The 21,305-nt window shown below is 44.9% G+C and overlaps 1 protein-coding gene across 2 annotated transcripts in view; it reads left to right on the top strand.

The window, feature by feature from the left end:
* Nucleotides 1–21,305, top strand: part of LOC120927600 (apoptosis-inducing factor 3-like) — a 150,771-nt gene that overhangs the window by 88,625 nt on the left and 40,841 nt on the right. For both annotated transcript variants that reach the window (XM_040338380.1, XM_040338381.1), the window contains exons 12-15: nt 9,912–9,983; nt 12,322–12,385; nt 15,079–15,155; nt 21,178–21,295. In XM_040338380.1, the coding sequence (XP_040194314.1) occupies nt 9,912–9,983; nt 12,322–12,385; nt 15,079–15,155; nt 21,178–21,295 (331 nt within the window). The remainder of the gene's footprint in view (nt 1–9,911; nt 9,984–12,321; nt 12,386–15,078; nt 15,156–21,177; nt 21,296–21,305) is intronic.

Genomic DNA, 21,305 nt, shown 5'->3' with positions numbered 1-21,305 from the left:
AAGGTACATATAAGCCTCTTCCTTTCACAGGGTAGTTAGAATAGGGTTTAAAAGGGGGTGGAAGCAGGTTTAAGGATAGTTAGGAATAGCTTGTAATTCCACTTTAAGTTATGTTCTTCAAAGGGAATCAATTTATGATTTGGCTCTTGCAAGAATCTAAATATTTACTGTTAATTTATTATAACTGCACAGGCTTGATTGATGAAAATTACATGTCAGAGGTCCCTTAAAGGGGTTGAAAAGGTTTGTTTTTTATTTTCTAAATAGGTTCCTTTAATTAGTTGCCGACCAGCCGCCGCAGTTCTACGGCGAAAGGTTGGCTCTCCTGCGTGAGAGCCCGTAGCGCTACGTCGCCTCGCGAAGTGGCCACTAGGGGCCGCGCCCCCCCGCTCGCTCCTGACTCCCGCACGCCCGGCGGTCGCGATCACCGCCGGGCACCCGCGATCGCTCGTTACAGAGCGAGAACCGGGAGCTGTGTGTGTAAACACACAGCTCCCGGTCCTGTCAGGGGAGAAATGCCTGACCGTCTGTTCATACAATGTATGAACAGCGATCAGTCATTTCCCCTAGTGAGTCCACCGGGGGGTGGACTCACTAGGGGAAATGACTGATCGCTGTTCCCTACGGTTAGAACACACCCAGGGAACATACTTGACCCCTTCCCCGCCCCCTAGTGTTAACCCCTTCCCTGCCAGTGGCATTTTTATAGTAATCAATGCATTTTTATAGCACTGATCGCTATAAAAATGCCAATGGTCCTAAAAATGTGTCAAAGGTGTCCGAAGTGTCCGCCATAATGTCGCAGTACCGAAAAAAAATTGCTGATCACGCCATTACTAGTAAAAAAAAAAATATGAATAAAAATGCCATAAAACTACCCCTATTTTGTAAACACTATAACTTTTGCGCAAACCAATCAATAAACGCTTATTGCGATTTTTTTTTTTTTTTTTAACGTAAAAAAATGTAGAAGAATACGTATCGGCCTAAACTGAGGAAAAAAAATCTTTTTGTATATATATTTTTGGGGGATATTTATTATGGTAAAAAGTAAAATATATTCATTTAAAAAAAAAAATCGCTTTATTTTTGTTTTATAGCGCAAAAACTAAAAACCGCAGAGGTGATCAAATACCACCAAAAGAAAGCTCTATTTGTGGGAAAAAAAGGACGCCAATTTTGTTTGGGAGCCACGTCGCACGACCATGCAATTGTCTGTTAAAGCAACGCAGTGCCGAATCGCAAAAAGTGCTCTGGTCTTTTGACTAGCAATATGGTCCGGGGCTTAAGTGGTTAAGCTAGTGCATTGTTGGTTCACTTACCTTTTTTCTTCGATTTTCCCTTCTAAATCTTTTTTTTCTTTGTCTGAATTTACCACTTCCCGTTCCTCCTCAGTAAGCTTGCCCCCATAATCCGAGCCGTTCTGACTGGGGGTTAGTCAGCGTGCTCGCCCCCTCCCTTGGGACTACATCTCTGCGAGGAGACGCTGTGGTGAGGAGGAACGGGAAGTGAGAAATGCGGACAAAGGAAAAAACATTTAGAAGGGAAATTGAAGGAAATGGTAAGTGAGCTATTCCTAACTATCCTTAAACCTGCTTACTGAAGAGGAACAGGAAGTGAAAAATTTAGACAAATAAATAAAACATTTAGAAGGGAAATCGAAGGAAAGGGTAAGTAAACCAACCATGCACTAGCTTAAAGGAACCTATTTAGAAAATAAAAAACAAACCTTTACAACCTCTTTAACCTGCTTGCCTTCACACATTGTCCCCCAGATTCGTAGTGTGCATGACAGTATCATGTAATAGAACCCCATAGTGTACATTTTACTGACAATGGGACTCTTTCAACCCCAAAATGTACGTAGGAACATACGGGGTTTAGATAGTTGACATGGCAGAAACTGTCAGACATCACCGTACCTCCAACTCCCTGAAGATTTAAACTGCTAAAAAGTGAAGCTAAATACGGAAACAAATGCAAATCTTTAATATGATTTTTGTATCCCTGTTGTGACTGGTTCTTTTTGATAAGCAGCTGCCCCTGTTTGAGCCCTCTTCTTCATCCAGAGTTTTATAGGCAGTACTGCTCTATCCTCAGTGACCTGTTGGAGAGCTTCAATAATAAACAGTGTATGGGACTGATCTGTTAAACATTTCAGCTCTGAAAGAGAGAGAACTTGGCCAGTAACAGGAAATCCAGGGAGTCTCCCTCATATTTGACATGCATGAAAATTCTGCTTCTAATTAAATCAACATTTTACTTGATCTAGTTTCCTTGAGTGCTTTAAAGGGCCAATGTCACCTAGAAAAGTAAAAAAAAATATTATGTAAGATAATCAGGATTCAGATTCTGCAGCCTTTTGGAAAATAAGTGGACATGCAATCGAAGCAGACCGAATACTATAGTCCTACAATAACAATCAGATTATTACTATTAAAAGGGCAGAGCATGGGGTTAGAGACACAATTTCAGAAGTAGTGTAAAAGTTACAGGACTGTAGGGAAGAGTTGTCAAATTTCTCTTGCATCTTTCTCCCTGTGGGTGAGCTTTCCCTGGACTTCAGATCCTAATGACATTCGTCAGCACAGATAGGAAAGAGAGAAGGTTCCTGCAAAGAAGATGAAGGCAATAAAAAAAACTGTTAGGGGTTCTAACTCCCAAATTCCTTTGCAGGATTAAAGCATTCATACAACTCTATCCTATCTATCTATTATCGTTTAGCTCTGTGTTAGATGTGTTTTAACCAATACCAGTCTGAACTGTGGTTATGGGGTTGCCCACTTTTATTAAACAGCAAAGTTAACGGGGGGCGTGGCCGGATGTGATCGCGGCAAGACCTGTCTTCTCAGAGCTCCGGCTTTCCTCCGGTAAATTATCCTGATTGTGGCGGCTAGATCGACCGGTCCGCATCGTGGTGGCGGCGTTTGGCTGGGGGAACTACCAAGGATCAAGCAGATGCCCTCATCGTCCTCTAAAAAGCAGGGGAAGCGGAGTTTACAACCTCCGATGGAGCAGCGGCAGCTCCGCTCGCAAGGCAGCATGGCGACTAGCTCCGCCCACGCCATCTTGTCTCCCAGCTCCTCCGTAACGCGCGCCAAATTTGTCCCCGTTCAGATGGCGACGCAGCAAGGCGCTCTTCCGGGGATCCCTGTGGCTTCCTCTCCCTTGCCTCAGGAGATCGAGGTGGACACGGCAGCCATAACTGGGCCAATCCTGGAGGCCATAGCGGCTTCAAAGACTGAGCTGATGGGCCGCATAGATAGCCTTGCGACGGAATATAACCTCATCCGTCACGACCTAGAGAAGATCAGGGGCAGGCTGACTACAGCTGAGGACCGCATCTCGGGGGTCGAGGATGTCTCTCATGCCCATGATTCACAACTTGCAGAGCTGCAGGATATGGTCAGGTCCCTACAACATAGGGCAGATGACGCCGAAGACCGCCAACGCAGGAATAATGTAAGAGTGGTGGGGTTACCGGAGGGGGCCGAGGGAAGAGACACTGCCACTTTTGCGGAGCGGTTCTTCGTGGAGCTCCTGGGCCTAAATGATCGTCCCCCAACCTATGTTGTGGAGAGGGCACATAGGGTACCCACTGCTGCCAGGCCTCCGGGAGCCCCTCCGCGTCCGTTTCTGGTCCGGTTCCTTAACTACAGGGACAGGGACATGCTACTGGCGGAGGCGCGACACCAAAAGGAGCTGAAATTTGACAACACCCGCATAATGCTGTTCCCTGATTTCTCGGCGGAGACGCAGAAGAGGCGTCGCTCCTTCACGGATGTGAAACGGCGGCTCAGAGATAAAGATCTAAAGTACAGCATGCTTTACCCCAGTCGTCTTCGGGTACAGTACAAGGGATCGGTGAAGTTCTTTGAACGTCCGCAGGATGCCGGTGAATGGCTGGACCGGATGCCGTGAGGACCTTCTTCCATGAGGCTTCCAAAATCGCCTGGATCTGTTGGTTCCTCGTCTGGTTTGTGCTCCGTTTATGTTTTTTTTTTTTTTTTCCCTCTTATGTTTATCTTTTGCTGCTGCCACACGGCTCCTCTGACTGTTCCCATTGGGGGTTGTTTTCCCAGTTTTTCCATTGGGACACATTAATATGTCAGTTGATAAGACTGGGTCCCTGTGGGGCTGTGGTGCAAGTTACATGATAAAAAACCCCACACTCCATTCTGCAAGGTGCTGTAATTGCAGTGACCAATCTCCTGTTTCAAGGTCGGTCGGTTGCAAATTCCTTTTTTTTTAGTTTAGCCAATGGAGCTCTGGTGACAGACGTGGATTTTATCTATCTTTAACTGCCGAACTATAATCACGGAAGGTGGAACTCTTCCAGGTTTGTCTGTTACAGGGTTCAAGCTGCATACCGGACTGTTTGTTTTTTTCTTTTTTTGTTTGTTAGTTGGGGGTTCTGGTATAACAGCAGGGGGGGGGAGGGATGTTTGACCAACACCACGGGGACTACTCTCACAATGCACCTTGGAACTTAGATGCTTTTATGATCTCATGTAGGATGTTTTTGCTTGTCTACCTTTGCATGACTGCCTCGCTACTGAGCTTTTTCTATTTTGTTCTTAATGATGGTCATGGATAGTCGTGTTAAGATTTTGTCCTGGAATGTCAGGGGTTTAAACAATAAATTTAAGAGGGCGGCCATGTTCCAATACCTCAAGCAGGTCAAGCCACATATCGTCCTCCTTCAGGAGACCCATCTGGAGGGGAGTAAAATTTTGGCCTTACGGAGGCAATGGGTGCAGAGGGCGGTCCACTCCACTTACTCCACATATTCAAGGGGGGTTTCTATATTGATCAGCAAGGCCCTCTCCTGTGTAATCCACCAGGTCTTTACAGACCCTGGGGGCCGATATGTGGCAATCCTCTTAGAAGTATCCGCGCATAAACTCCTGTTAGTTAATGTGTACTTGCCCCCACCTTTCCAGGTGAAATTATTGTATGACCTATTGGTAACATTGGCCCCACACCTACACCTTCCGATGATTATTATGGGGGACTACAACGCTATTATAGACTCGGTTCTGGACTCCTCCAATGCTGCTAGGCCGGCCTCGGGGGATCTCAGTTCCTGGGTGTCGATGGCGGGTCTGACGGAGTTGTGGAGATGGAAACACCCTGGTGTCACCTCATACTCTCATCTATCCACCACCCACAGATCCTCTGCTAGGATTGATCTGGCGTTTGGCAATTGCTCTATCCTACAACACGTGTATGCAATGGAATATTTGTCAGGGGGCCCCTCGGACCATAACCCACTTCTGGCCACTCTGGCTTTCCCGGAGGGTGGCGTACGGGGGGGTTGGAGACTGTCCCCGGGATGGTTAGCGGAGGACCAGGTAACAGAACACTTACAAAAGGCTATATCTACCTATTGGGCGACCAATGAGGATTCGGCTGAACCCTCAGTGGTTTGGGATGCTTTCAAGGCGGTGACGAGGGGTGAATGTATCTCGGCCATAAAATCTGCCAGGAAGGACCATAACCAGGAGGGGGAAACTCTGATGGCCAAAGAGCGGGAGAGTGCTAAAACACATGCAGACTCTCCCTCGGAGGCCTCTTATGTTTCCCTACTAGAGGCTAGGCGCTCACTCACCCTGCATTTTTCAAATTTGGCTCACACCGAGGTTAGGAAAAAGGCGGAAAATATTTTTGCTGAGGGGGACAAAAATGGTAAGCTGTTGGCCAACTTAGCGGCGGACCGTAAAACAACGGTCAGCGTCCCTGTGGTGAGGAGCAAGGGAGGGGACCTGATCACTGACCCCGAGAAAATTTTGGAGGAGTTTGTGAGTTACTACTCGGCCTTATACTCACCCATTCCGGCATACGATTCCGCTGCCTTGGGCGAATTGTTGAGGGATACGGCTCTACCGCGACTGTCGGACTCGGACGCGGTGACTTTGGAGGAGCCTATCTCGGTGCTGGAAATCGAGGCGGCGATACAGGCTTTCCCCCCACAGAAGGCGCCGGGCCCGTACGGGTTCCCGGCGGACTTCTATAGGACGTACGGTTCGCAATTGGCACCTAGACTTAACCGGCTCTTTCGGCATTGCTGGGAAAGGGGAGCATTGCCAGACTCCATGATGGAGTCTGGCAATGCATGGTCCTCCTTCTGAAACCAGGTAAGGATCCAGTAGACTGTTCCTCCTATCGTCCTATAGCGTTATTAAACATGGATTTAAAAATCCTAACCAAGGTTCTGGCGTCGAGATTGGCAAGAGTTATATCGTCTATAGTGGACATTGATCAAACGGGTTTCATGCCTGGCATGTCAACGGATACGAACTTAAGGAGGCTATTCACGCATATTCAATTGGATAGTGCTGACTTTCCGGCCAAGGTAATTGTCTCCATTGACATAGAAAAGGCATTCGATTCAGTTGATTGGCAATACATGCACGCGGTGTTGGAGGAAATGGGCTTTGGTCCTAGTTTCCGCCAATGGATAAGACTTCTATATGCAAACCCGCGGACGGCTGTCCGTTTGGGTTTTAAGGTGTCCTCGTTTTTCACGATAGGTAGGGGCACAAGACAGGGGTGTCCTCTTTCCCCGTTCCTCTTTGCCTTGATGATGGAACCCATTGCCAGGGCACTCAGGAGATCGGGGGAGGTGGGAGGGATTCAGGTCGGCTCAATTGTGGAATCTGTGGCGCTATATGCGGATGATTTGCTCCTGTTCCTTCGGGATCCGGGGTCGTCACTTCGGGCGGCCCTGCGGATCCTGGACATGTTTGCCTCTTTTTCAGGCCTGCGTGTGAACTGGAGCAAGTCATCTATCCTTCCTCTGGGCCTGGAGGCCCAGCTGCAGAGGGATGACACGTTGCCATTACTTTGGGTCTCCTCTCTCACTTACCTGGGTGTAAAAATTACTGCTAATATATCTGACTACATGTCGCTGAATCTCCTCCCGCAAGTGGTGTCTTTGAAACAGAAGATACAGGCATGGAAAAAATTACCCCTTTCATTAATCGGTAGAGTTAGTCTGCTTAAAATGAAGTTTCTGCCGGTACTATTATATTTCCTGCGTCACTCTCCCATGTGGATTCCCAAAAAATTTTTCATCACGCTGAATGGTTTGATTGGGGCGTTTATCTGGTCGCCGCAGGCACCTAGAATAAGCATTAAGGTTCTTCAGGAGCCATGGGGGCAGGGAGGGTTGGCGCTTCCAGACTGGCAAAAGTACTATCTGGCTGGCCAGATGGTGTTTGCCAGGCAGTGGTTGCTGGCTGATGAAGGAGACACGGCCACGGTACTGGAAGCTGCATTATTGGGTTCCTATGAAAGTCTACGGTTAGCCCTTTATAGAGGACCAAAATCCTCCTTACCTTTAACAACTTCCATGAAAGCCACCATTAGAGCATGGGAGTCCGCCACTACCATGATGTCACCTTCCTATTTGGGTGTTTCCCCCTCGGCTCCGTTGTGGCTGAACCCGAATTTACCTGACCTTTGCTCCCTTCCGGACCCGATGATTTGGGCTTGCGGGGGAGTTAAGCTATTGGAGCATATCACTAGAGAGGGTGAGCTTATCTCATTTAATCAGCTGAGGGAGAGGCATGGTCTGCCAAACTCCTTCTTCTTTCGGTACCTGCAGCTGCGTCATGCCTTTCGGGCGCAGTTCGGGGTTAGAAGGGTAGAATTCCTTCCTTCCGCACTGGAGAATCTCCTGGGGAATGAGGAGTTGCCCAAAACCTTATCCACGGTGTATAAATCATTGTTTACGAAGACGCCTCTGGGAGTTGGATGAGGGAGATTCCAGGCATTCAGGGGGAGGACTGGGAGGATATGTGGGATCACCCCTTTAAACATCTGGTCTCAGCCAGGGACCGTCTAATTCATTTCAAATTTCTGCACCGCATTTATTATACTCCTGCCAGATTGTCCCGTGTGTATCCTTCAACTAGTAGTCAGTGCTGGAGATGTGTATTCTCTCCAGCGGATTCAGAACACATTTTTTGGAAATGTCCTCACATTCAAACCTTTTGGTCGGAGGTGGTGGAATGTTTAACAGAAGTACTTAGCGTTCCGGTCCCCCTAACAGCTAGGGTATGCCTTCTTGGGTTGATTGAGGAGGTTGTTCCCTCCTTGGCACATCGTACCCTATTGAATATAGGACTGTTCTATGGCAGGAAGGCTATCCTGCTAAATTGGAAGAAAACTGCCGCTCCCACAGTGTCATATTGGAAGGGGCTGATCAACTCGGTATTACACTTATACAAGGCCACGTATAAATCTAGGGGCTGTGGTAAAAAGTTTTATAAAGTATGGCAAGCATGGCTTGACAATTCAGAAACGGTGGGATAAGTTCCTAGGTCACTGGGACTGAGTGTCGAGATTCCAGTTATGCAAAGTGCTTTACCTTGAGTGCATTTAATGTCACTTATGACAAATACCTTTATGATGGGATTGTGGGGTAGGGTGTTGGTCGGGATTGGGTGGGGGGGGGAGGGGGTTAAGGAGTTGTGCAGGGGATGGTTTTTTACCTCTGTTTTGTGTGTGTTGGCCCTGCGTGGCCACTGTCGTGGTGGGTATGTTGCCTGCCTGTACTGTTTTTTTGTGCAAAAACTAATAAAAAGAATTTATAAAAAAAAAAAAAACAGCAAAGTTAACAAAATTAGTTGGCTATGGAGAGGATTTTCCAGTCTGGCAGCCCACCTGACATTCTTTAGCAGCTTCACGGCATATGTCGGGATCCTTCAGACCCAGCTCTCCCCGCTCTCCTGGCCTTTAGTTACAGAATTAATTTGTATAGGCCCACTCAGTGGCCTCCCAGTATGGGATCTCCTGGCATCCTGATCTCCCTCTTCCCCCTCTCTCCCTCTCCAAGAGTCAATGAATCACTTAGTCCTAGAATCACCTAATCACCTCAGCTCTCCCAGTCCTCCAGACTTGCTCAGCAGTCTCTCAAGTGCATCACCTTTCCTAATGGGAGTATGCCAATCTTCTGGCTGGAGCACACAACTGTCTCCTGACAGGAGCCCTGAACTTTGGCCAGGCCTTGTTTTATGATTGTGCATGCCTGCACACTCACACAGCCTGCAGAACTCCAGTAAGACCTGGACACAGGATTGGAGACTTCTTCCCATCTAGTTCTATTTAAAGTCTTCAAGCTCCAGACCCTGATCCAGATTACCAAACCTTGATAACCCTGACAAACAAGCCTGTCTTTGCCATTCTGGAAAAAATACTCCGGAGCCTCTCAAGCTGTATCTTGGAATACTCTGACTTCTGCCTATACTACACAGTGGCAGGGCTGGGCCTAGCACTGTCACAATATAAATGATATATGTACAGTATCTCACAAAAGTGAGTGTTGTCATATTAAATAAAATATTTACAAAAATGTGTGGGGTGTACTCACTTTTGTGAGATACTGTATATAGACACACTTGTATGACAGCACTGTTGTAATGCACTATTTAGGACTGATTCACATTTTCCTTATTTTACATATTTTCCTTAAAGAGTAGAAGACGCTCTATAAATGTAGCTAGACCCAGTGTGCATCCCCTCCCAGTTTGTTGGAAACCACCCCTGTGCAGTGCGATTGCCCAGGCACTTACTAACCTATTGACCGCATCAATACTTATTTACTGTACGTAGAAAAGTAGCTGAATATCCTGAAAACCCAAAGGGCTAGTTGCATAGCCCAGAATCTTTATAACTATTCAAGAAAATGTTTGTCTTTACTTTAATGGGTATGCAGTAACCTAATTGATCAAAATAGAAAATAGAACATTATCTAATAACCATCTAGACTAAAAGCTGGAACATAACTTTATAAAGTATTAGTTATAATGGCACACAAGGTTTCATTTTGCTTTGCCCTTTTCTGCAACATTAGTATGCAAGTTTTTTCATTATTTTATGCTGATGCATTCCATTTTCAATTTCAGCTTTTACAGGAGCACGGGGTCAATTTCTACATGAGGACAGAAGCCAGAGAGTTACATGGCGAGAATGGACAGGTTTATCTCCATTTTTGTCTAAATTAACGTTTATTAAAACCATCAGATAAAGAGACATTTGAATATTGCATAGTTTGTGCCTATTTTGTAATGACTGTGCTAGTTTAAGATGGAAATCATTAGATGTTAAATTTGTTTATTTTCCCCCTTCTCAAACAATGCCAGTGGCAAATAAAAATCCAGAAATGGATCAATGGTAATGCATTGTAAGTGTGATGTTAGCTATTAATATTGTATGCAGGAGAGGACAGAATAGTACGCAGTGTGCACAGAATCTTCTTGACTAGGGAAACCTGGAGTACCATGTACAGTAAAGCTGGTCATAGATATTGGCCCAGATTCACAAAGCACTTACGCCGACGTATAACACGTTACGCCGACATAAGTGCCAATATGCGCCGGCGTATGTGCGCGGCAGACCCACGAACCAACATGTGCCTAAAAACAGGCTACACCCCGCCGACGTAGCTTGCACATGCCGGCGTAGGGTGGGCGCACATATGGGCTGGGCGCATGGTGCTGCTCCCATTGATTAACCATTCAAACATGCAAATGAGGTAAATACGCCGATTCACGAACGTGCGTGTGCCCGGCGCATGCTACGCGCGATGCGCGTAAGTTGTACGTCCGGCGTTAAGTTATTCCTCATAAATTAGGTGCAACCTGGCAACAGACATGCACAGGTCTGCACCAGGGAATACAAGCCGGCGTATTGTGCGTTGGACGTGTGTTTGGCTGGGAGTACGTTATGTTCACGGTGTACGCGGTGATCCGACGTAGCTTAGGCAGTTGTGTCAGCGTGGTTGTGAGCAGGCGCAGGGGGTGCTGTGTATGCGTCCACGTCACGGCGCATACGCAGTTCGTGATACGTACCTGTCTGGCGCTTGGCCCATCATTTGCATGGGGTCACACCCACTTCCACCTACGCCGGCGTGCGCCTTCGAAACCTACGCCACGATGGCGCAGCGTTGGGAGCACTGGCCTGCTGAATGCAATGTTAGCCTCTCCGCGCTACGTTGGCGTGGCGTACGGTGTGTGCTCTACGGCGGCGTAATGTGCGCCTTGCTCTCTGTGAATCTGGGCCAACGTTTCTTCTTTTTGTTTTTTTTGTTTTCTGCCAGCCAACTGATCTTAAAAAATATCAACAAATTCAAAGTTGATGGGGATATCCTCCCTGCTGCACTATTGTTCCCATTCAAGAGGAGTTGATCCCTAAGTCTGCGCCTCTTTATTAGGAACAGACATCCCTGTTGAACAGGCTGAATTTCGATCCATCCATGGCCAGCGTAATTCGTTGCTGAAGTCTGGGTTACATTTTGTTGGTAACCTATTAGTAAATAGTTAATGGAATTGCTGAGATTAAAGGCAATTTAGTGATTTTTTTTTTTCTAGAAGTGTCCAAAAATATGTTTTGTAGAGACCACACCCATCCACCTACTGCACTAATTTCCTGCCACCTCTGCCAGAACCTATAGTTATATACAGTATTTTAACATAGAAGTGTATTGTTGTTGTTGTTATTATTATTATTATTATTATTATTATTATAATAATAATAATCCTGTATAGAATTAAGGATGCTCTTTTGTACCAGGTATCCAAGGTTTATTGCAGAGATGTGATTGACAGAAATGCCAGCCAGTAATCAGTAAGGGCCATTTGACACTGGGATTCCTGCATGTTCCTGTGATGTGCAATTTTGCAGCCCATTCATTTAAGGCCTCTTTCACACTACCGCAACTTCAATGAGATTTTGATGTGATTTCAGGGAATACTTGTGTAGACTTGAGGTCTATGGACCTCAACTCGCATCAGTCGGACCAAAGTAGTACAGACACTACTTTGAAGTTGGTGCAACTTGAAGTCGCACAGATATTAATGGTACTCATTGCTAGTCATGGGGTACGACTTTTCATGCAACGTTGCAGTCCCAAGTCGCAGGACAAGTTGCACAAGTGTGAAAAGCAGTTTGTTTGCTCACGGTGCGGGAAATGTGCGTGGAATGTGACTTTCACGCACCATGTTCCGGTGTGAACCGGCCGTAAAGGGAGAGTTATGCTATGTAAATAGTTCATTTATGCAGTTTATAGGGCAGTAAAGATATTAAATGTCTTCTGTCTTGAGGTACTCTTCACTTACATGTTTGCAGTTTTTAGTTTCTAGGTCCACACAGTTTTCTAGGTCCTGTGTCCATATAGTTTGGTTGCAAACAAATTTAGTTACCATTGTGTGTTGTCCTTTTTACAGTTTTAGTATTGCACATTTCAGCAAAGCTTAATTAGCAGTTAAGACATCAGTGGAACATCAATAAACTTGACAGTCTATTCTGTCTTTATAGGTTAAGGAGGTACGTCTGAGAAATGGAACTGTTCTTCCTGCTGATGTTGTGCTTGCTGGAATAGGTTTGTATAAGCCTGTAGTTTATCCAGTAATGTACATTGTAAGTAAATAAAAATAGGGTGGGAAGAAAATCTATGTATACAATAAAATATTAAAAAAATCCTATATAAGTATGTAGAAGTTTCAGGAATCGAAGCAAAGGATAATAAAAAAAACTTCAAATGTACATTTTCAGGCTTAAGTATACTTATCCATGCATAAAAATACTTTTATCTAGACCTTGTGCTAATATTCAAAGTCCATGTATGTGGCTGCCCACCACCCTCTAATAAAACCCCTTAGTACAGATATATTATAACCAGCCCTCAAATTTTCCACTCGCCTACTCGCATTTTGTGAGTGGAAAATTATTTCTGGCGAGGAGCTGGGCTGCCTGGGGGGGGCAAGTACAGCAGGCATGCAGGGTTGATCAGGAGCCGTTCTCCCATTGATCGGGAAGAGAGCATGCAGCAAGAGAAAAGCCGCGGGATTACAGAGCGGATAGCCTGCTGTTACAGCTGAGTTTACATTAAAATTGCCTCCGCTCCTCTCGTGGTTACACACAGCCCCACTGCTTGACCCCGCGCCTGTGATAGGATGCCAGTCCAATGCTGGGACATGTTCTGTCTATCACAGGCGTGGGGTCAGGAGGCCGGGCTGTGTGTTACCACGAGCCGAGTGGAGGCAATTGTAATGCAATTGTAATGTAAACTCAGCTGTAACAATGGGCTATCCTCTCTGTAATGCCGTGAGTTTTTCTCTTGCTGCATGCTCTCTTCCTTGTGGTGATCCTCTTGCACAGGTGAACCAAGGCTGCAATGTGGGCACAGGTGAGCTGAATCTGCAATGTGGGCACAGGTAAGCTGAATCTGTAATGGAGGGCATAGGTGAGGTGAGGCTGCAATAGTGGGGACAGGTGAGGCTGCAATGGTGGGCACAGGGGAGGCTGCAATGGTGGGCACAGGGGAGGCTGCATCATAAAGTTGTTAATATTTATTTTTGTAACTTAAAGGAGTTGTAAAGGAAAAAAATGTTCTGCCTAAAATTAATGTCTGCAAGGTAGACCGACAGAATAGTGTAATGATTCTGTTAAAAAACGAGTAAATACCTATTTAATTCCTTCATCTATATTACCTCCGGCGTTCTAGTTTCTGTTCACTTCCTGGTTTGCGGCGCTCGTTCATGTAAGAACTACATTTCCCAGTATGCATTGTGGCACGCCCAGTAATTCACACCTCCTTGAAGTCTCTAACACGTAGAGAGCGTCCTGCCACACAGATGTAGTTCCCAGGAGGGGGTGAGCACGTCACTGACCACCGCAGTAAAGCCTCCCTTCACAGTGGTGAGTAACAATCAGACAAGCAGGAAGTGAACAGAACAGAGAAGAAATAGAGAAACTTCTGAGCAAAAACGAACAATGAGGAAGTGAAAAGAGGAATGTCTGCAGGTAAAGGATGCTTATTATGAAAAAAAATAAAAAATTCCTTTACAACCCCTTTAATTCTACATAAAACATTTAAGTGTCATTTCATGAGATAATTTATGAGGGCGTGTTTGGGGGGGGGGGGATTAGGGGCGGTGTAGGGTAGGGATCAGTTGGGGCTACTGGTGGCGAGTAACCCTTAAGGCCTGGCTAGTAGCTCAGGATTTGAAAATTTGAGCCCCCTTATAACACACACCCACATTGGAGGAAAATGCTTGAAAAATACTCTCCTCACTCCGTACTCCCAGGTTTAAGGTACACTTTCAATTTCTGATGTCGCTGTGCTTCACAGAGGAATCTCATGGAAGTTCAGGACTCTAGTTCTCATTAAAAAAAAAAAAAAAAATGCTGTATGGAGCATGTTATTGCAGGATTTTGTACCCTCCAATTTCTCAGGATCCAGCAAGAAAACCCACTAACCTCACCTTCGCCTAGGTGAGCCTGCTGGGAGCTTGGGAGAAGGGTATTTTTCTGTGATTAAATGTTGTAAGGAGAGGATGGGGAAGGGGGTCATTGTAGTGCAAGATCTGCTTTAGGTGCCTCGGGATTGCTAAATTCCACACCTCTTCAATCTGCTTGCTCCATCCGTCAATGATGGATTTAAAGAATAGCCCATCTTCCCTTGTACCTTCCTAATGACCTTATGAGGCCACTTATTATAGGGACTGGCCCATAAAAAAGTGCAGAAGGTGGTAGGAACTCTGTCAGGAAATGTTGAAAGTTAGTGTTTGTTAAGTCTAATTTAAAAAAAACACTGCCAGTGCTTGTGCTGTGTAATCTGCCCCCTCCAAACTGTAAAAAAAAAAAAAACCTCCCTTAACTTGCCACTTCCTGTATCCCCCTCTCTGTACTGACCACGAAAATCAGGGCTGCTGAGCCCCGACCACCGTGGTCAGAGTGGTCAGCTCTAGTAACGTAAACCTACATTCGGGAAATACAAAATACTTTTCTGGTAGTAACAAGTATCTTGTTGAGCATGCTGTCGGGACAGGACCTTTCATCTAAAAATGAATTACAGGTTAAAATTAACGTGGCTTAATGACTGGCAGTGTTCAGTTTTTAAAAGAGAATATTAAGATCATCCATTACTAAAGGTGTGAATAGCAACCAACTCAAGACCGATAATAAAAGCAAATTATTCAATGTAATATTGTTTACTGTTTCTTTACCATGCTCAGTTCATAATTGTTGTTCATGTACTAACATATTTTTATTATTATTTTGAAAATTTAGGAGTAGTCCCTGTGACAAATTTCCTGAAAGGAAGCAGAATTGCAGTGGACTCTAGAGGAGCAGTCTATGTAGACCAGGTACCTGTTCATACTATTGTCAACTTTTAGATTGTCCAACTATTGTCATTGTTCAGATCTTGTATATGAATTTTGCTAAGTGCATCATTTCATATTGAGCTCTATATGATATAAGAAATGAGTCAGCACTAGAGAGGGTTGTGGCATCTAGCAAAAAAGGTAAGTATCCAGAAGATAATATTGAGCTCCATTTACTGATTATAATGCTCATTATTGCATATAATGACTGTTGTAGCTTAATGTAATGCTGAACTCTGGTTTAAAAATAATATATATATATATATATATATATATATATATATATATATATATATATATATATATATATATATATAAACTTTTTTCTCCCAAGTTTGTTTTTAGCTTGAAAACTACCTTCTGTTGCTCTGAGCCCCCTCCAAATCTCCAAAATATGTTTTTTTGCCATGGTGATCTAACTTCCTATTAAATGGTAGCTAGAGTTTTTCTCCATGATCTAGCTATATGTAGGAAGGTAGCCAGCCTCTCTTGCTTGCTTCCAAAATGGACTAGGGACTTCTAGTGTGCATAGAGCAGAGCACACAAAAAAATCTAGCACTATTTATACAAACGTGCATAAATAAAATCCTGTATATATACTGTAACAATCTCAAAAAAGCAATATACCAAAATGTCCAAAAAAATAAGCATTACATAAAATTGAAATGTGTGAATGTTTCCAAAAATATACAGTACAGACCAAAAGTTTGGACACACCTTCTCATTCAAAGAGTTTTCTTTATTTTCATGACTATGAAAATTGAAGATTCACACTGAAGGCATCAAAACTATGAATTAACACATGTGGAATTATACATAACAAAAAAGTGTGAAACAACTGAAAATATATTTCATATTCTAGGTTCTTCAAAGTAGCCACCTTTTGCAGCAGACGCATCTCTAGAACTGTTAAGAGGAGACTGTGTGAATCAGGCCTTCATGGTAGAATATCTGCTAGGAAACCACTGCTAAAGAAATTTCAAGCAAAATCTATAAAGATATTCCCTATTCATAAACTTAGAATTAACAATCTGACGATTGGCTCATTCTAGACGATTTTTTTCGCGTTTTGCATTGAATTCAATGCACGTTTCGCCGCGCTAGCTTACAGCCGCGTTTTTCTTTCTCTATTCAAAATCAGTGGAAGCCCATTGATTTGAATAGCGGTCGCACCAGCAGTCGGTTCAAGATGACCCGACTTGCGGGGCGACTCATGTGCAGAGAATCTTGAAGGGGAACCCCTGCGAAAATTAAAAAAAAAATTGCGTGAGGTTCCCCCACCGCATGATACCAGGCCCTTCGATCTGGTATGGATCTTGAGGGGAATCCCCAACACCGGAAAAAACGGCGTGGGGGTTCCCCCAGGATCCATACCAGACCCTTATCCGAGCATGCAGCCCGGCAGGTCAGGAAGGGGTGCGAGCGCCCCCCCTTCTACACCGTACCAGGCCACATGCCCTCAACATGGGGGGGTTGGTGCCCTCAACATGGGGGCAAAGCACCTTGCACCCATGTTGATGAGAACAAGGGCCTCTTCCCGACAACCCTGGCTGTTGGTTGTCGTGGTCTGTGGGCGGGGGGCTTATCGTAATCTGGGAGCCCCCTTTAATAAGAGGGCCCCCAGATCCTGGCCCCCCACCATATGTGAATGAGTATGGGGTACATCGTACCCCTACCCATTCACCTGGTGGAATTAAAATGTCAATAAAAAAACACTACACAGGTTTTTAAAGTAGTTTATTAGGCAGCTCCGGGGGTCTTCTTCTGACTTCTCCACTCTCCGGGGGTCTTCTTCTGACTTCGGGGGTCTTCTCTGCTCTCTTCTTCTGCTGATTAATATAGGCCTCTTATGAAGTCACAGTCCCAGCATGCTATGGGTGCTGATGACATAAGGGGCAGGGTAATTATGTCATCAGCACCCGGAGCATGCTGAGACTGTGACGTCATAAGAGGCCTATATATAAATCATTGCACACCCGGCATTACAGTGGGAGGGAGCGTCGTGGCAGCATCGGAAGAAAAAGAAGAGGGAAAAAGGCAGAAGGTGACGAGGAAGACCGGGCTGGCCGCCGCTAGTAAAAGAGCTGCAAGAAGATGGCGGCGGCCAGCCCCGAAGAAGGCACCGGAGAGAGGGAGAAGAACCGGGGATCGCGGAGAGCAGAAGAGAGCGGAGAAGACCCCCGAAGTCAGAAGAAGGCCCCCGGAGAGCGGAGAAGTCGGAAGAAGACCACCGGAGCTGCCTAATAAACTACTTTAAAAACCTGTGTAGTGTTTTTTTATTGACATTTTTATTCCACCAGATGAATGGGTAGGGGTATGATGTACCCCATACTCATTCACATAGGGTGGGGGGGCCGGGATCTGGGGGCCCCCTTATTAAAGGGGGCTCCTAGATTCCGATAAGCCCCCCCCCGCCTGCAGATCCCCAACAACCAACGGCCAGGTTTGTCGGGAAGAGGCCATTGTCCTCATCAACATGGGGGCAAGGTGCTTTGGCCCCCATTCCTGACCTGCCGGGCTACGTGCTCAGATAAGGGTCTGGTATGGATCCTGGGGGAACCCTCACGCAAATCATCCTGTGGGAGAACCTCACACAATTTTTTTTTTTTCGGGTTCCCCTTCAAGATTCTCTGCACACGAGTCGCCCGCAAGTCAGATCATCTTGATCCGACTTCTGGTGCGACCTCTATTCAAATCAATGAGCTCCCATACGGAACCATTGATTTTGAATAGAGAAAGAAACCAGACGAGGCTCAACACAGCGTTAAGCCTCGTTAAATCACGTTTGCTGGCGTCTGACATCTTTACAGCTCGAACGCTGGAGCTTCAGAATGCACTGGTCCTGTTTTTTTTTTTTTTTTTTGCAGCTTAAAAACTCCTCAGCCATTTACAGCTCAAAAACGATATGGTGGGCATGAGGCCATAACATGGAGAGTCGTTTTTAAGCTGCAAAAAACGCTCAGAAAAGTGGCTGTAAAAACGTCCGTGGGCATGGGGCCTAAGAGTGGAGTGTGTTACAGTTTTTCCCTGGGTCCTAGACCTGTGGGTTCAATCGGTGGCTTCAAAAGGTACAAAATAGAATTCAAATTTCTACCCCCTCCCCAACTTGTTCTCCCAAATTACCAAATATTATATCTTGTCCCAGGGAGTAGTTGTGCCAACACCCCCTCATGACATGTTCAAAGGTTTTTGTTCAAACCTGTTCATGGTATCAATACCCAACAGAGCCCATGCTTAAGAATTCAGGTCAAAGAGACATCCTACTATAAAATGTCTCCATGACTGTTCTAGGCCTCATGGTATCTTTCAATTGAGGTTTTTCCTGTTTCCCCAATTTCATTCAAGATCTGTTTTAAAAGATTAGGACATTTTGAGCGGACTTTGCCGGTACCAGAAAATGAACACTACATAATTTTACGAAATTCGTTTTATTACAAATACGTTAGAAAAAATAGATTCTAAAAAATATTAGCACAAGGTAAAAACAAAAAAATGTAAGCTCTCATTGATATAATGACATAATATATATCTATCACATCGGATCCCTATTTCTTTAAATTCATTCAAGATCTCACGAACACATCTTGTTTACCTGAAACAAACCTGCTCCTTCTCTTAACTACCCATGCTTCTGTCCCGCCAAGCAAGGGATTCCCTAGCACGTATATCTCCGGTCCAGTCTTAATCCTTTTCCTGCCACAGATTTGCACACATTCTCAGTGGCTGTGTGTCTGTAAATCTGACAAGCCGACTGCCAGCTGTCAGTTGGAGGCAATCTGGTGCTTTTGCAGCCATCCGATTGCTTCCATATACCCGGGTAAGGGACAACACCCCTCCCAACCTGCACCCTCCCATGCTTTCCAGGCTCTGCAGACTTGCCTGCACATTCAGGACCAACAAGATGTGTGCCTCTGGTTAGAGGAGAGTATAAGGGTCTTTTCTTTTTATCCCTAAAGTAAGAGGCCTTCATTGGTTAGTGCTGTCACATGACCACGCTGACCAATTACCGGGAGTTATTGCACAGCTGTCAGGGCTGTGTATAAGGGTTTTAATTGTATGAATCTGTACACCAGCAACCGTGGTCGGCAGATGATTCAAAGCAAATAAAGATAAGTGCAGTGGAGAAAGAAGTAGCAGGGAGGCTATGAGAAAGGAACTATTTAGTTTTTACACTAACAAAGGTGGAGATACCACTCTAAACTGATGACCTTTAAGGGATTTCTATGGTGTTTGCTTTCAGAAAATATATATTGTTTTGGAGGTTTTACATAATCTTCAGGCTTGCAATCTTGCAAGAAATGTAAAAACTGCTCTGTCAGCTAAAGGATTAAAGACTCAGTTTAGCATAAATTACAAACAAAAAAATCGGCACAAAGAACAAAACTTACATTTAGTATGCCCCTTGTGCAGATTCTTCTTGGTTTAGGAGAAAGTTTAATCTTTCCTCTGGATCACGGGGTCTCTGAATGGGGGGTGGATGGGTGATAGCTTCACCCCCCCTCCATTCAGAGATCATGCATTCATAGAAGCTGTTGTATGGCTTCTATTAATGGCACAGCAGCTAGAAAGGGTGGGCTTAGTAATGTTCTCAAAGGGAATGATCACTTCACCCAGACACAAGCTCATTCAAGGGGAATGACTACTCCATCCACACATCTTGAATTTGATATGTCAGAAATGGGGGGCTCCAGATGTAGACATCCTAGCCTCCAGATTTCATACCTACCTCAGTTTGTGACCAGGACCATAGACCCTCTCGCTTCTTATACTTTGATAATTCCCTGGTCTAAGTTCAGGATAATCTTCAATAAGTTTTTCTTATGCCCAAGTCCTACCATCCATATGCCTTGCTCCAAAGCATCAGTTGGATATTTCTCTTTATTGCTTGGACATAGACTGAGCCATAAGAATCTCCTTCAAAAGCATCCACTTCAATCAGGAAGACTGGTTTCCTGTTATTAGGACCTCACAAGGGACTCACATCGTGCTTCCAAGTCCACCATTGCTTGATGGAAAAGAAATATGAGTTTAGCTACACTCCAGGGACAAATCTCCCCAGACCTCTTTAGCCCAACTGTGCAAGGCCACCACCTTGTCCTCTGTGCCTAACTTTCAAAGTTCTACCAGGTGGATGTCAAATCTTCTGCAGATTCTGCTGCAAGGTTATTGCAGCGGCGCTGTGAAGTTGTTTTTTTTACCCTTTTTGTTGTTGGGCCTGTTGCATGGTTGTTACGTATTTACCTCATTCAATGCTTGGGGACATCCCAGGGTCTATGAATTCTTTGCTTGTGTTTGGTACTGTACGATTAAGATGAGAGGAATTTTGACTTGTCTGTAAAGTCTATACCTTGGGTACAGTACAACACACCCTCCTTTCCATTCTTTGGCTACTCTGCATTGCTTTCTACAAAATGGAGGACTCGCAGAATGGAGTAGGATTATAGGGGAGGTGCCCTGGGGCAGGTCCCTGAAAGCTTTTTCAGTCTTCTGATGGTACAAGCCTGTAACCCAGGGTCCATGAATACTTTGATTGTGTCCTGTACTGAACTCAAGATTTGCAATTTACAGGTAAGTCAAAATTCTGCTTTTTGGTGGTTACCTTTTTGGTGGTTACAGTGGTCTTATCGGTGAATGCCTTCAGCTTGTGTTCTGGAGCATCTTAAGAAGTATCCTTCACTGTTTTTTTTAACTTGCTATTGACCTTGTCTTGACCCTGCAGGTTTTCTCTTCTCGGCTGCATCAAAATTATTTTGCATTCCAGTTGACTTGTATAAAAACCTAAAGCTTGTATAACCGACCCAAACTCTGCATTAATTTATTGGCCAAACACGTTCAGAAAAATAGATGCTGAAAACCCTGCCAACATCTCTTTATATGTGGTTTTGGCCATACCTACTTAGGGTTTTAAGTAGCTTTCCAGTAAGGTCTCTATCTTTCTTTTCTTTCTCCTTTTTTATGATCTGTGTAATTGTGCTTCTAATCAAAAGTGTCTTTATTACCTCAGTTTATGCGCACCAGTGTTCCTGATGTCTTCGCTGCTGGTGATGTTGTATCATTTCCTCTGCCAATGATGGAGGGACACAGAGCAAATATTGGACACTGGCAGATGGCTCACTCTCATGGTAGGAAATA

The sequence above is a fragment of the Rana temporaria genome, chromosome 2, assembly GCF_905171775.1.
Source record: "Rana temporaria chromosome 2, aRanTem1.1, whole genome shotgun sequence".
Classification (NCBI taxonomy): Eukaryota; Metazoa; Chordata; class Amphibia; order Anura; family Ranidae; genus Rana; species Rana temporaria.
The sequence above is the reverse complement of the archived record's forward strand: the minus strand, read 5'-3'. Positions and strand labels throughout refer to the sequence as shown.